A 15,115-nucleotide genomic window follows, 5' to 3' on the forward strand; every position below is an offset into this window, starting at 1 on the left:
TCTCATGCTTCCCTGCCTGTGTGCCTGTCTGGCTGCACTACCTTTCTCTCACTTCCTGTCTGCTTGCTTTTCAGCACCCAGGGACTCCAGCCCTAAATTAAATTGCAAACTGAGTTTGTCATAAAAAGGAGTCAGGGCTTCTGAAACGCGACAAGCAGAGAGAAAAGCCTTTGTCTTTGCCATGTGATAAATTAAGTGGCAGGCTCAGACCTTTTTGCTTTGATCCCCTACTCACCATTTTTCCTGACTAATGACAGAACATAGCCGGCATATCATGTCAAATTACACCACCTCAAACAGAAACTGACGTTAATATATTTATTGTAACAAATTGTTGTTGTTTTTTATTCCTATTCATATTTTTTCCCTGTCTCCTCTTATCTCCTCAACGAGGCTAGAGGATTAATAAGGAAGCGAGCAGGTACTAATTGAGCGGAATTCCAGGTCTCTTGTTAGTTTGCTTGTTAGTGATGAGGACATGCCACATGGCATTTGATGTTTGTGTTTACACACGAGGAGATGTTTGAGGCATTGTGCAGTTTGTCAAATAGAGACCTGAAATCTTGATTAATGCTGAGCGATTCTCTGCCTGAACCGAGCCGCCGCGTGTTGTTTCATAGCCATTAAAACCACTCTTCCCTCCGCTCTAATTCTCACTGTAACACTGGCTACTTAACACTCAAGCTTTATTCAGTGTGAAGCCGAAGCCTTGAGACCCATGAAGCAATGATTATTCTCTCTTTAAAAGCCGAGCGTCACTTTGTACGATGTATAAAGCATGAAGTGGATAAAAAGGTAAGGGCCACCGGCGGCTTTTGGTGCGTATTTGAAGCCTAACTACGAGGGGAAAACAAAGCGCTCTGATGTTGATTTAAGCAAACCTTTAGAGATCGGTCTAATTACGGCAGCGCCGGCTGTGAGCACATGTGGACTCCATTACGGGGCTCGGCTGACCAGTGGCCGTGCTTTTAGCAGGTTCAGAGTTCACAGTTGTCCTGAATTAGCCACCGTCTTTCAGACAGGACCCCTGCATCGGCTCCACAAGTGCCCACCCCTTAATGCGCTCTTCCTGCAATTTCACACATAATATTTCAGATTTATTGGCTATTATACATGCTTCCATGCCAGTAGCAGTTCCGTTTAGTAAAAAGGGTTAGATCTGAATGAGAGCTATTGGTGATGGATCAAGAAAAGGATGCAGCGATCTTTGGAGAATAGCTTGACATTTTTTTTTAATTGGAAATGTCACATAAATCAAAGCGTTAATTGTGCTTTTGTTGTCCGTTTGTCTAATAAATGCTCAGGGCTTTTTTTAGACATTTGAAATAAATCACATCACATCAAAAAAATCATTTACTTTAAGATTTGTCACAAGTCTCACTCTAAACATTTCCTAATATAAGCAGCAAATACTGTATGTGTGAGAAACCCACATCTGTGTTGCTTTAGTTTGTGTTTTTTGCCTCTTGTTTTTGACAGACATTGTGATATTATTAGAGAAACACATTGTGTTTTTTTACATTATAATTTTAGCATGTTTTTGTATATTTTTAGATTCCTTAAGTTTCACTGAAAGTTTCAATAGTTTTTACACATTAATAAATCATATTAATCTGAGGAGGCTGTGCTGGTGTCAGTAAAATCAATGTGTTGACAAGCACACTGAAAAGAAATACTCTGAAATAAACTGTAGTTTTTCCCTGGAAGATCAAGGTATTTGCGTTTCTTTTTCTGAGATCTGCAGTTCCTCTTCCGCACAGAGATTGTGCTGATAAAGTTATAATTGGCTTTTGGTTGGTGGAGCTGTTTACCGCGCTAGTCATTAAAAGTATCCAAGAATAGCAAATTAGGAGTCTGTTAATTCTGAAAACAAACAGTGTGTGACTGAGTCGGATTTTTATTTGATCCCCGCAATTGATCTCAAACCAGTGACGGAGGAGTTTTTTCATGTATTATTCTTTCTGTGCCACATATTCAAGGTGAGGTCCTACAATGCAGCTTACATCTTTATTTTCTGATGCTCTTTTTCACATCACAGCCTAATTCCTTCTATTCTCCACCTCTCTGCCTCTCGCTGCTTTGCTGACACCGTGTACCCATACATTCCTAGCCTTCATACATTTGATCATTTGTATTCCCAATCAAGGGGGGAATTTACAGCGTACACTCCTACTTCCTGTATTTCAAGCCGGCATTTGGAGGTTTACAAATGAATGAGGGGGTTGAGGTTGTGTCTGCGCGCCTCTCCTGAGATCACCTGGCACACTTAATCAAACATCGCAGCTTTAATTTGGTGTTCAGTTTCCAACGCTCCCCGAAAACAACATCTACATCATCATCTACAACAGAGTGCAGCCGACAGCAGGAAAACACTGGCGCAGTCAGATGCGCAGACACACACAGGCACACCTACACGTTGTCAGCCAGGAGTGTTCATCAGTGACGCTCAGATCTAATTTAGAAGTTAACTTCAGCTACTCACAGCTTTTTGGTTTGTCCACCAGTTTTCCCCCCATTGTAAGTTTAGATGCAGCCAAGTATGTTTCATTTCACTGGTGAATTCCCAGTACAGCTGAGCCCCTGATGTGCTGCACTAACTAGAGGGTAGCGCCGTGCTGGGAATGTGCTTGCTCCACCTCACTTCCTTACTGTACTTTACCAGAATCGGTCTTCGTTTCTACACTAATGTCACATGCTCCGAGCAAAGTATTTGATTTTGTTGTTGTTGTTGTCGAGTATCTACTTTAACAACTGCTAAATTTAAGCCCTGCTCATTTGAAACATTCACAGGTTGAAATTGTTTTAAACGACGCATAGACGCTTTCCTCCATGTTAGCAGCCCATCATTTACTCACGTGGAGTTAGAAGCTGCACTTCATTTTCACATAGTCGTTCTGCCGGCAGTTCACTTTGGATTAGGAGTCAAAAAGGGAGAGCAGCATCACCCACTGCGTTGGTTATTGAAGTGAGAGATGACATTTAGCTGTAGTTAATTATGTATGCAAAACTCAGCCGCTCAGCTTCTATAAGAGGTCAGCTTGACAAAGTAACCCCACACCGGGAGAATCTCATGGCAATGAGGAACACACACACACACACACACACACACACACACACACACACACACACACACACACACACACACACACACACACACACACACACACACTCTTTTTCCTCTTTCCTTTCTCACTCTTGTTCCTTCTGCCTGGCTAATATATTGTATTGCATGTACTTAACAGCTAATCAACATGGATCACTTGCTATAATAGTAATTCATTTTAGTTTTTTTCTTATTACACAATAATTTTATCCAGTCATCTTGCTAATTTAATATTCACTCCAGCTATTGTGACTTGTGACTATTTGTTTAGTTTTCTGGAGACTACAGTTGCCTCCATGCATCAGCTTTTATATCCCCATGATTGTGCAGTTAAGACTAAAAAGAGGTTACACAACAGATTTTGCGATTTTATTTTAAATTAAACAAGCTCATTTTCCGGATTTCAGATTTTATGTTCACTGTGTACCTATAGAGGCGTGTGTTGAAGTATATGCTTCGCTCTCTTTGTGTCTTTGTTCAGATTTGTGTGTGTGTGTGTGTGTGTGTGTGTGTGTGTGTGTGTGTGTGTGTGTGTGTGTGTGTGTGTGTGTGTGTGTGTGTGTGTGTGTGTGTGTGTGTGTGTGTGTGTACAGTTCAGACTGCAGCACATCAAAAGAAAGTGGGAGATTTTCATAACTATTTTTTTCTTTGTAGTTCTTTAATTGCATCCCCATGGCTTTCTTTCCCTGGACAGAATCTTAAACAAAACATTCTTTTTTTGTGAGAAGAAACCCAACTTTTTATTTTTTTTTTTAACAACAGACAAGTGTCAGGGTCGTTATTTGGGAGGGTTCTATGCTCTAGTGAAAATTTAGTGGTAAATCCTAAATATATAATCAGAGTTTTGAGTGAAACTTTTTCTTTTTCTTTTTTTTTTAAATGTACTCAATAGTAAATGCAATGCTGTTGGCCAGGCTGTTACATTTAGTCTTGCTTTGTCTTCTTTTGTCAGCTTAAAGTGGAACTTCCATCCAGTAGTACATCCAGTAGTTAATTACAGCAGTGACCAGGTTTGGCGTGCTCTGGTCATCTCTCTGTAAACAGCAGATACGCTGCATATCATGTAGTGTTATGTTCTACATGATGAGCATTTGTTAGACTGGGCGTTGCAATGGAGCAGAAGCTTTTTATTCTAAAGGTCTTTGTGTTTTGGTCAACCTCTTGTGACATTATTTTATTGTGGTTTTCTCCAAAAGCTTGTGTTACAGTAAAGGTGCTATATATAAATATATACAGTATGTGCACTACCTCCGCATTCAACAACTGAGAGGAGTTTTGTGCAAACATCCAGCGAGACGCATGCACACGTTCACACAGATGCCTGGTGTCGCCTACCGTGGTATCATCCCTTACCGTCAGCCTGGGATCATCATTGCACCTGCTAATTACCATCTCCAGCTGGAGAGTTAAATGGAGATCTGTTGTATCTCTGACCTTTGACCTCATGCTCTTTATGTGACGCATTTCAAACCCTGTTTGGGGCTGGTTGGGCTGGGCCTTAATGAGGCCCCATGTCTGCCCTCTGTGGGCTGTGCGCCTTGGATGCCCCGCTTTCATCCCCAACCATCTTCCCTTGATGTAAATTGAAAAGATCACAGCTATGGGGAGAAGACCTGTACTGGAAAGGCCTCTCTGCATAGATTATAAATATCATAACTCGACAGTTTTTTTTTTCCTCCTTCTCCCCCCAACCACCCACTCTCCTCTCTCCTCCTGCCACCCCTTCTCTGCACAATGCCATAGTTCTAATTGGACCCAATGGGGGATTCTCTGTCTTTGATCTCGTCACCGCCACTGTGACTTTACACTAAAAAATGTCACTGCCAAATAGGGTTATCACCTGTAGAGTCTGGCCTTCCTCTGATGCCTGCACGCATCTCGTTAGCTTCGCTCAAACTGTAGAAGTTAATTAGTTTGACAGCGCTATTAGCGTGGAGGCATACCTGATGATTGTGGTGTAGGCGCCGCATTCAGGCCCAGTTACTGAGGGCAGTGTTTTTCTAATGGCAAAAGGGAGAGTCTGGCATTTGTCATGCTCGACTACTGTATTTGCTACAGTATATAGGTGACAAATTAATTGATCACTGCATGACAAGGGAAGAATATTTTTATCATTCCTAATCTGACTCATGAGTAAACTTGAAAATAATCACTTTATCACCCATTTTTCTCCAATTCGTGGAAGCAAAAACACAAGTGATTGTGTCCCCACCTCATTAAAAAGTGTTTGCCACTGCAGTGCTCTCACCCGTTCAAAGCTGCTGCACAGAAACGCGCGTGCAGAGTAAACTCCGCTATCCCATCTTCTCTGACAGTCTTTGGGGTATGCCTCCCCCTCTTAGACTGACATTGTGTTCGCTTTGATTCTTCCCCTGAAAAAAAAGACAGTTTAATGATTTGCAAGGATGAAAAAAAACTCTGCGAAAATGCACATAAACATTAAATATTAATTACAGAAAGGGCTTTACATAAACATAAAAGCATTTAGCACAATGAGTGGATATGGAGATGACACTTGTTAATTTAACCGTGATAAACTTTCTGTTTGATGCCTGGGAGCATTTGCAATGGCAGCAAAGGATGTTGTGGAGAGTGAGAAAGCTCAAGGGAGAGGAATCGACGCTGTTCGTTTTGTCTTTGTCCCAGTTTAAGGCCGCCACTGTCTCCGTCTCGCTTTCTTTCCTTCCCGCTCAGCCTCCGTTTCTTTCTGCCCGTCCTCCGTGTGAGCTCCTACCACTTTGCTTCTCCTCCCTGAAGTTTCCCCCGCATTGGCTAATTGCATACGCCAGACCGTGATATCCCCTCAACGCTGCAGCTTCACAGCGTGATATGTTTGACCACCTCTGTCTGAAATAGACCTGATCAAAATTTTATCACATTACACATGAACCGGGTCATTTAATGGAAGACACAAGCTCAAATTTCCCCCAGCTTTTATCTTTCCTCGTCTTCCTGCCCACAACTGCGGCTGCTGCTGCCAGTGGCAGCATTGGAACTAATGATACTGTTAAATGTGCAAATGTTCTTTGTTGCTTTACAGAGGTGAGGCGTCTCATCATTATCAGACCCTGATCACAGAACCATCAGCGCCCAGGCCTCACAATGCAGCATGATCAAATGCACTGGTGAAATATGTGACAATGCGGCGTTAAATCTGATGGGCATTGTTTGTGGTCGTTCCACACAATGCTAGCTCTGCGTGTGCAGCTGCTTTTCTCACCCCGTGTTAACGGAGCTTAAGTGGAGAAACTGGTTAATCAGCCTTGTTGCAGTGTCCACGGGCATCAGATCCTTACTATCGCAGGTCAGCTCTGTAGGCGGGTTTATACAGAAAGAACCATTTTAGCATTTCTAGCCTGTTGTGAATGAAATGATTGTTTGTGAGCGTTATAGAACAATGCAAAGCAACAAAGTTATTCAGCCAGGTATTATAATTAATCCATCTTCACTAATTGAGGTTGAAGGTTAACCTTATAGGGTTCCTCCTTTTAAATCGGATTCAGGTTGCTGCCGCTAACAGCCCACACTGAGCTGCATTACCGCGATGCAGACCTCCAGTGCAACCCAATCAAACGTCGTACTTTTGTGCTAAGCTGGCACAGCCCACACAGAGAGCGGCAGTCCCTTGCTATCGCTGCCTCCTCCTCCTCCTCGCTCTGCCACAACAGTCAGACTGCTGCTGAGCAGGTGAGGAGAGACTCTTGACAACTTCCTTCCCAGACTCCCCAGGGCCCAGTGGCCAGGGTGAATCCTTTGTCATCCTAAAACAAGCTCGGGCCTGCTGCTCCTCCACTCACGCTTGGAGTCCTGAAGACAGAGCCAGGAGAGGGTAAAATAATTAAAGATATTTTATGTCAAGAGTCCTTTTCAAGAGGGGGTCGGGAGAACCAGCGGGGGAGGGAGGAATAGGAGGACTGGAAAGAAAGAGAGTAAGAAATGGAAGAAGTGAAAAGGCAAGAAGGTGATGGGTAGGAGAGAGAGGGAGAGAAGAAGAGCAAAAATGTGAGTTTCCATTTCCTCTCCGCTGCCCCCCCTTCTCTGCTCAATTAGCAAAGCAGCAGGTGCTCCCAGCAGCACAACAGATAAGCTTGGAGGAAAGACTCAAGCTTTTCCCTTTCTCCTCTTTTCCTTTTTTGAGATGACCTGCAAATGTGATACTTCACACCCAGAATGGGCTAGCTGTTTCCTCCACCAATTTCAGAGGTGATAATTTAACTTTTACCCCTCTGTCTCTCCTCTCCTTCCTCCCTTCCTTCACCTCTCTTCCCCTCACACTCCGCCTCTCTTTTTTATCCCCCACATTCTCTCTCTATGCTTTCCACCAGGTGTCCGCTCTGAAGAGCAAGTTGAAGAAGCAGTCAACAGCAACAGGATGTGGTGTGGCGAGAGCCTTCCTCAGAGCGCAGGCAGTTCTGTTTGGATCCTACCGAGATGCCCTCAGATATAAACCAGTAAGGCTCCAGAATCAGTAATCACCATCTGATCTTTTTTGCTTTGTCTTATTTTGGGAAGATACACTTCACATGTTCAGTCTTGTTCTGAGACATTAACAATAACTCTTACCAAATTCAGATAAGTAACTGTAAACTATGAGTTTTGTCTTTAATAGAGGACCCTTTATACCCAACTCTGTTGTGATTATGCCGGCACACAAGCACAATTTATCAGGCACATTTCAACGATGCTCCTGCTTTGGATTATCAGACATATAAATGCAAACTTTTCTCAGCATAATTGTCACAGATTGGATTATTCGCAGTATTAGTATTAGTTTTTAGTATTCGCAGACATGAATAAAGTAATGTGGCATGCACATTGTAACCACCCCGCTGGCACCTGGTTGGACTAGGGCAGGTCTGACTGAAGGTAAAAGGTGTGCTTTGACTCAGAGTGCAGAGCTGAGGTGGGCCTGTCTGAGGCACTGAAATGTTAGAGCAGCTGAAAAGAGTCAGGACGTTCCCTTTGAAGATCCCTTTTAGCCACCTTTGGTGTTTTACTATCCTTTACTTAGACCCCCTAACATTTCTTTTCTATATCTTTTCTGCTTATCAAGTTTGACTCGGAGCAGAGCAAACTACAGCATGTCCTGTTTGTCAAATAGCGAAGCCTTTGTTCTTTTGGCTTTGAGATTAATTGGATTTTGTGGACTGCTGGAGTCAAGATGCTACATTATTGATGCTGTCTCTCTTTTTTCGTATACAGACAGTATATGAACAAACTGCCTCCCCCTTGACTCTAGCACTGAAGCCCTGTGTGTATGTGTGAGCGCAACATGCACTAGCGTCTCAGTTCAGTCATGCTCCTTTCGTGTTTTCTTTCTTGGTGCCATATTTTTGTGGGTGCCCAACAACGATAACTTTTTGCCTTTGAAATGCGCTTCTTTGCTGGCGGGTGGTTAAACAGCAAAGATGGAAATAATATTAAATTGTGAAGAAGAATTTAATTAATCATTTTCAGCCCAATATTTATTGTGGACAAAGCATGGACACTGGTCTGTACATATGAGTTTCAGGGATGTATCAGTTGTCCACCACTGCTTTATACTGTATACAAAAGCACAAAGGTTTTTTTTACTTCGTTAAATCCCAACCATCTAAGGGCAGCAAGAAATATGTTGAAAAAAATGCAGCGACCACTGTGTTTAGGTTTGCCTAGATGAGGCCAGTTTGCAGCATAAATCCATAGCATTCCACAGCAGACCAGTCAGTGGTCGCTCTCCATTGTGCAGTTTGATACTAAAGGCGTGAACTGTGCCAAGTATTTATCTTTTTGTAATGTGAGCTACTATAGATTTAAACTGGTGGGGTCATTTGGCTGGTTGTTTTATGCAGCTGGTAGAACTCATCTTCTGCAGATATGTGATGCTCTTTGTTCAGACGGTGCGGCCGTGCATTATTCAGATGACAATATGATTCCCTGAAACGGAGCACGACTAGTTGTCATGCATCACCATGATTGACACGGCGGTTCTACGGCAGTGAGGTGGGCACCGTGGCTGACTGCATGTTTAGGTATCACCACGCCATCTGATCCCGAGTCGCCGTCACCCAGGCCGTTTGCATTGACATGAACCAAAATAGCAGGTTTGCTTGGAGACGCCCACACAGCGTGCTGTATGTACGACTTGCCTGCTTAAAGACGCCAGTGATGGTCCCTGTATTCTGATATTTATATCAGACTGCTCATCGTTGTTTTAAGCCAAATAAAAGACAGAGCTGAGCTGCGAACTGTTCTCTACGGCTCCATATGTCTGGGTAGAGGGGAAGGTGTGGGTGCGAGGCGGCACTCGGCTTTAATTTCCAGATGATCTAATACTGTAAAATGATAATGAGCTGAAACGTGATCAGCTGATTTATACAGCACTTCTTAGGTCATCAATTTTATCTCACAGCACTGCTCCCCAGGTGCCTCTCACCAGCATAAAGTAGCACGAGAGTCTGGCAGAGAAACCTGGAAAAGCAATGAAGACTCATTTTTACCACCGGTGATGAAGCCAAGTCGGTTTTGTGGATGTGTATATTACATTTTTGTGTGGTTGAGACAATTTAAGAGCAGAATATGTAACCAGTTCAGATCATCCAAGCAGTTATGAAATCAAAGGTAGTCTAGACAATAAAGCTTTCCACACTGAACATTGTTATTGAGGAACATAACAGCTGCTTTTTCATAACTTCTTTTACTGTAAACTAAAAAACTTCTAGAGTGAGGAACAAAACTTTCTATCTACAGCATGTTGTGTTTAATTGTGTGTACTATAGTATGTATGTTTTTTGTATAGGTTCCTCTGTTTTGCCCAACCTGAGCTGGATACTGATCTAGATCCAGCCCTTAAAGTCATCTTAGGAAGCTTCTTTGTAGTGTAGTCAGTGGCTGCAGCAACCAGATGGAGACCGCATACGCGTATTCCCTCACTGAGACAATAACACCTTAAAAACTTTCAGTGATGTAAGTGGAGCAGTGTTCTTGTGATGTAATTTGGGCCACTGGTATCATCCACCCCTCCCTGAAAACGGGGCCAGTGTTGTTCAGTTGTTTTTGCGTGCCACGCTGCGCTTACAGCAGACAAAGGACATTGTTTTACACTAGAAGAATTTAGAGCATAGTTGAAATGTGTGAGAATAATGTTAATTATGAGAAAACATGAATTGGGAAAGGCTGCGGGGCTGCGTGTGATTGACCTGCGGTGGTTCTGTTGTCATCCTCCGTGTCTATAGCTCACAGGCCAACAGACATGATGTAAGAAATAGTAATAATGTGCTAATGTGTTAGTGTTGAATACTGAGGAGTTTACTGGTGCGCTGTCTCGTGGTTCGGGGAGACTGCCTCCACTCTGCCAGGGGAGCTGTTTAAATGGGACTGTTTTCTGTTCTTCACCTAATATTCTTCCTTCCCGGCTCTCTCTTAGACTAAATTTCTGTTTTCAGTCCTACTTAACTTGCAAATGAAGAAATTGGTTGAAATAGTTCTTTGTTGGATGATGTTTTTTTGCAGTGCGTAATTGAAATAAGCGTGATCTGAGTGTCTTAGTGCTGTGAATGATATTATAAACCATATTGTTTAGTTTAGACCCCCTGCCTTTCAAGCATCAAATGTTTCTGCCTTCCTTCGTGTGCCTCATTTCTGAACTACGTAAACATAGTGGAAAAACAGATTGGTACAAAAAAAAAGGGAGCCAGAATGAATTATAAATAATTGTTTATTTAAATTTTTGCCAATAATGTCTCTGTGGACTCGTCAGGGGGAGCCAATCACATTCTGTGAGGACAGCTTTGTGAACCACCGCTCCAGCACCATGAGGAACTTCCTGTCCATGGCTGTCAATCTGCAGCTCTTCAAACAGGTACCAACAGCTACGTGTGTGTGTGTGTGTGTGTGTGTGTGTGTGTGTGTGTGTGTGTGTGTGTGTGTGTGTGTGTGTGTGTGTGTGTGTGTGTGTGTGTGTGTGTGTGTGTGTGTCTGTGTGCGTGTGTGTGCGTGTCTGTGTGCGTGTGTGTGCGTGTCTGTGTGCGTGTGTGTGTGTGTGTCTGTCAGGGTTTCTGTTAAACAGCATTGAACACTAATTTGTGCAGAACTCATTTGATCTAGAAATAGTGGAAATTTTGCCCTGGAGACATTAAAAGACCTCCCTAATTTACAGTAGCCATTACTGTATATGCAGTAATAGAGGTGCTGTCATATGGTTCTGCAGATGCAAATAAAAATTGTGGGGTGATTATATGGCCAATATTAACATATTGCATTTGGGGTTATTGATTCCTATAATTTGTTAATTTTGGTTATCTCTCAATGCATGTCTTAATGTCTCTGGTTATAATAAAAAGTTTGAAACATTTGAAAATGTGACACTATAAATTCATGTGATGGTTGTTCTATGTCTTTAAGTTTTTAACAATAGCATACAAAAGTTAGGGAAACAAAAAATCTGATCCAAATTTTAAGTAAGATTTAAGTTATATACTGTATGCCTCTCTAGTAAATAGTGTAAAGTGTGTGTGTGTGTGTGTGTGTGTGTGTGTGTGTGTAATCCTTTATTCATGTATAGTTGCGTTAGTTTACCTTAAGATAACTCATGTATACTTAATGCCTCTCACTCCTCCCAAATCCCTTCAGCAGCACTAAACCCAGTCTGAGCCGCGTGCAGAGACACCTCTGGCTCCAAAGAAAATTTCCTCTCACCCCTTAAATTTTTCTTTGTGCTCTCTGACCTGTGATAGTACTGTGATTTACCCCCGAGAGCTCCAGCCCAGCGGCCCTCAATCGGCCTTTTGTTTCTCTGTACACTCTGCCCAGTCTATAATTTTCCCAGGCAGAGCAGATAGCGCGGAGCAGTTCAAAGCGTCCTCCCGGCTGGCTGCTGCCTCAGCGGTAGCATTGGGAAACAGGCCCTTATCTGCTCCTCCTCCTCCTCTCCAGTACAGGAGATGGGGCAAGCTTATCTCCTTCACTCCTCTTTTGACTAACGTGAGAGAGGCCAGCAGTCCACCCGAGCTCTACTCTGGCCATGACCCGCATCCTCTTGCAAACATTCATATAATACTCCGCCTGCATGGCCACACACAGGCACGCATAAATTTCCGTGCATATAAAAATAGTTTCTTGTAGGTCTGGTGTTTGGGCCAAAGGTCCGATCGTGCACCTCTGTAGAATTTACTAGATGCTAATAGGTAAATAATGACACAAAGACATGCAGAGGATCATTGTATTCAGAGAGAAACTATTGAATCACAAAATGAAGTTTTAATGTACAGTACAGGGTACTGAAGATCAGGTAACAAGCTGTGCTCACTGAGGTACCAGGAGAGAGGTGGTCGGTTCAATAATGGCAGATCCTGGATCAGATTTCTCCTAAGACGTTACTGTGTTTTCATAATGGTTTGTTCTAAATCATTCTAACATTTTCATATAACTGACATGGAAGTTCCAGGCAGAACCCACCACAGCTTATGGTTACCGTAGAAACACGGACACATCTTTTACAATCACATACCTTGAGGAACTAGTTAATTATTTCTCCTACATGTTTGTTTGTTTTGCTTATTCTTCAGCTACACTGAACAATCTGCGCTTTCCTTCCCAAAGGGATTGTTAACAGAGGGGAACCTCAGGGCGTCAGAGCCGCTGTGATTAAGCTACAGTACAGTAGTGTAAACAAACAGGTTGGGCTGCTCAGTTATCAATCAGCACGACTAGGCTGAAACGCTGACCTGTCTGACAGAGCCTGCCTCATATACCGCGTGTAGCATTCACTCTACGCAGCGGACGAGGAGTGGGAGGTGTCACCATCGGCTGCGTGATTGGGTCAAACCTGAGCCAAACTGAAGCCACGTTACTGAGATTAGTAGAATGCAGCACACGTTACCACACATGATGGTGAGGTGTTAACCTGACTTTGAGGTGTTACCGTCACATCAGGAAATTGCTTTTCTATAAGGCCTTTATTTAGTGGTGTGTTTCCTCCTCCTGTAAAGCAGCAGTTTGTTAATCACCTGGAAAGAGCAGCACCTTGGAAAGAGAAAATGTATGTAGTCCATAATATCTTGATAAAAATGAATAATACAGCATTCAATTCAGTTTCCTAAAATAATTCAATATAGTCTTTACTGTGCATTAGTGTGTGGTGGATGTGATCAAGTAGACAACAACTAACCCTAAACTCAAAAAAGTGTCAGTTTCACCTCCTACCGCGCGTCTCTCCTCCCCGCTCCGTCCACCAGCCCGTCTCCTTTCAGAACAGAACAAGTGGGAGCAATCTCTCGCAAGAATGCGGGGGAAACCTGTCGACATTAACCTGCTTCCTATCAACCGTCCTCTGCTCCTACGCGCTCACACGCCATCCTCACGAGCACGCTCACACACACGCCGGCTGTCACCCGTGTGTGTTGTGCTACTGGGGGCTGAGTCAACGTACTGTACTTGGGTCCTATTACTGACAAAACTAAGCTGTACACGGTTTTATTGAGTAGGCTGATAATTCACCACTGGGAGCCCTGTTAGACAGAACGCCTCCCATCAGCCAATAATGATCCATCATTCCTGCTGTACATGTATACGCACGTGGTTGTTAAAGCACCCTCATAGACGCAGACGTTTCAAAACCAAATGGTTTGATTGAATATGGGATTGTATGGTCCCGCCCCCCGTTTCAAGGCATCCATAAGTATAATAAATGTTTTTACAAGCAAGATAAGAATAATAGACACAACACCTCAAATAGCTGCTGCGTCTTTGCTCAGGAGAAGCTTCTAATGGTCGGAATTCATTATAGAAAGCTGCATCTCAGTCGGCGCAGCAGAACATCGAGCCAGTTTTCATGCGATCCCGCGTTCAGCTTATTAAACGTAGTTTTTAATGCACCGGTGGCAGTTTTAGGAACAGTATTTGGTACAGTACAGTATGTCTGACTGGTACTGTACGGTATGTACAGTTCATCTGCACTTTGAACACCCTGGGCGTTCTTCCTTTCGTCCTTATCTACAGTGAGTGCTCATTCTTTGGTAATTGGTGAGCCGTTAACAAGCTTCCTGCAGCTTGTGCGACAGGATTTCTCAGTTTTTAGGATCATACTCTACAAATAAAACCACATTTCCTTCACACGCTCCCTGTGTGTCTCTTTAACAGAACCTCAGTACTTTCCTTGTCCCAGTTTATGGCTCAACAATTCCAGAGTTGAAAATAAATGTAGACCCCAGTGACTGACTGGTCCATGAGTCAGTAATGCCGGTGGCCAGATGGGACGACTCGGCCTCTAATGTGTCCAACAGCAAGAAAGAGAACATGCAGAAATGCAGCAGGCTTCACCGCTAAATGTAGAGCTTGGTTTTTACTAATCGGTTCTTCATGCCTTGGTATCAGTTAAATTTGAAGTGTACACTGTAAACTGGGCTTGGGCTGATTTGGTAACAGGAAACAATCAAAGCAGAAACACTGGCGTTTGTTCTCGTACTGACAGAATCTGAATACCTGCTAATTATTAGTTTAATCTCCTGCTACTAACTGGCTGTTGCACCGTTTGAATGGACCTGGACTGAAACGTCTTTGTCTAGGATTCTGTTTTTCTGTTTCTTGGTGGCACACTCTCCAAACAAAGAGAGCGAGCCGTGCCCTTGTATTCGCGTACGTGCTTGACTGCTTTGCATGTGTGCTGTGGTGATCGCAGCCTGCCATTGTTGAGTAATGCCTAATTAAGGCCCACGGCGAGGCAGGTAATCCGGCCGGGGTGCGTGTATGCCCGTGCAGGGAGACGGGGAGGATGGGCGATAGATAAGTGCAGGCTTTGGCTGGGTGATGATTTGGGTTGATTATCTGCACTAATTGGGCCAGCGAAGTAACAGAGCAGTGTTTGGAACCTGCAGTCTCACCTCTCATTAAAATGATCTAATGATGAGCTTCCAGCTCTTCTGACCAGAGGAACGGGCGGCCGTGTCGGTCGCTAGTTAGCAGGCTGCCCCTGGGGACGTGCACCCTAAAACAACTTGTGCTGTTAATACACTTTGGACACATTTGCCGGGGTGG

The 15,115-nt window shown here is 43.4% G+C and overlaps 1 protein-coding gene across 2 annotated transcripts in view; it reads left to right on the forward strand.

Annotated features, from left to right (window-relative positions):
• Nucleotides 1–15,115, forward strand: part of dennd1b (DENN/MADD domain containing 1B) — an 89,687-nt gene that overhangs the window by 57,874 nt on the left and 16,698 nt on the right. For both annotated transcript variants that reach the window (XM_029145521.3, XM_029145522.3), the window contains 2 exons: nucleotides 7,429–7,554; nucleotides 10,842–10,943. In XM_029145521.3, coding sequence (XP_029001354.1) covers nucleotides 7,429–7,554; nucleotides 10,842–10,943 — 228 coding nt within the window. The remainder of the gene's footprint in view (nucleotides 1–7,428; nucleotides 7,555–10,841; nucleotides 10,944–15,115) is intronic.

Source organism: Betta splendens, chromosome 4, assembly GCF_900634795.4.
Source record: "Betta splendens chromosome 4, fBetSpl5.4, whole genome shotgun sequence".
Lineage (NCBI taxonomy): Eukaryota > Metazoa > Chordata > Actinopteri > Anabantiformes > Osphronemidae > Betta > Betta splendens.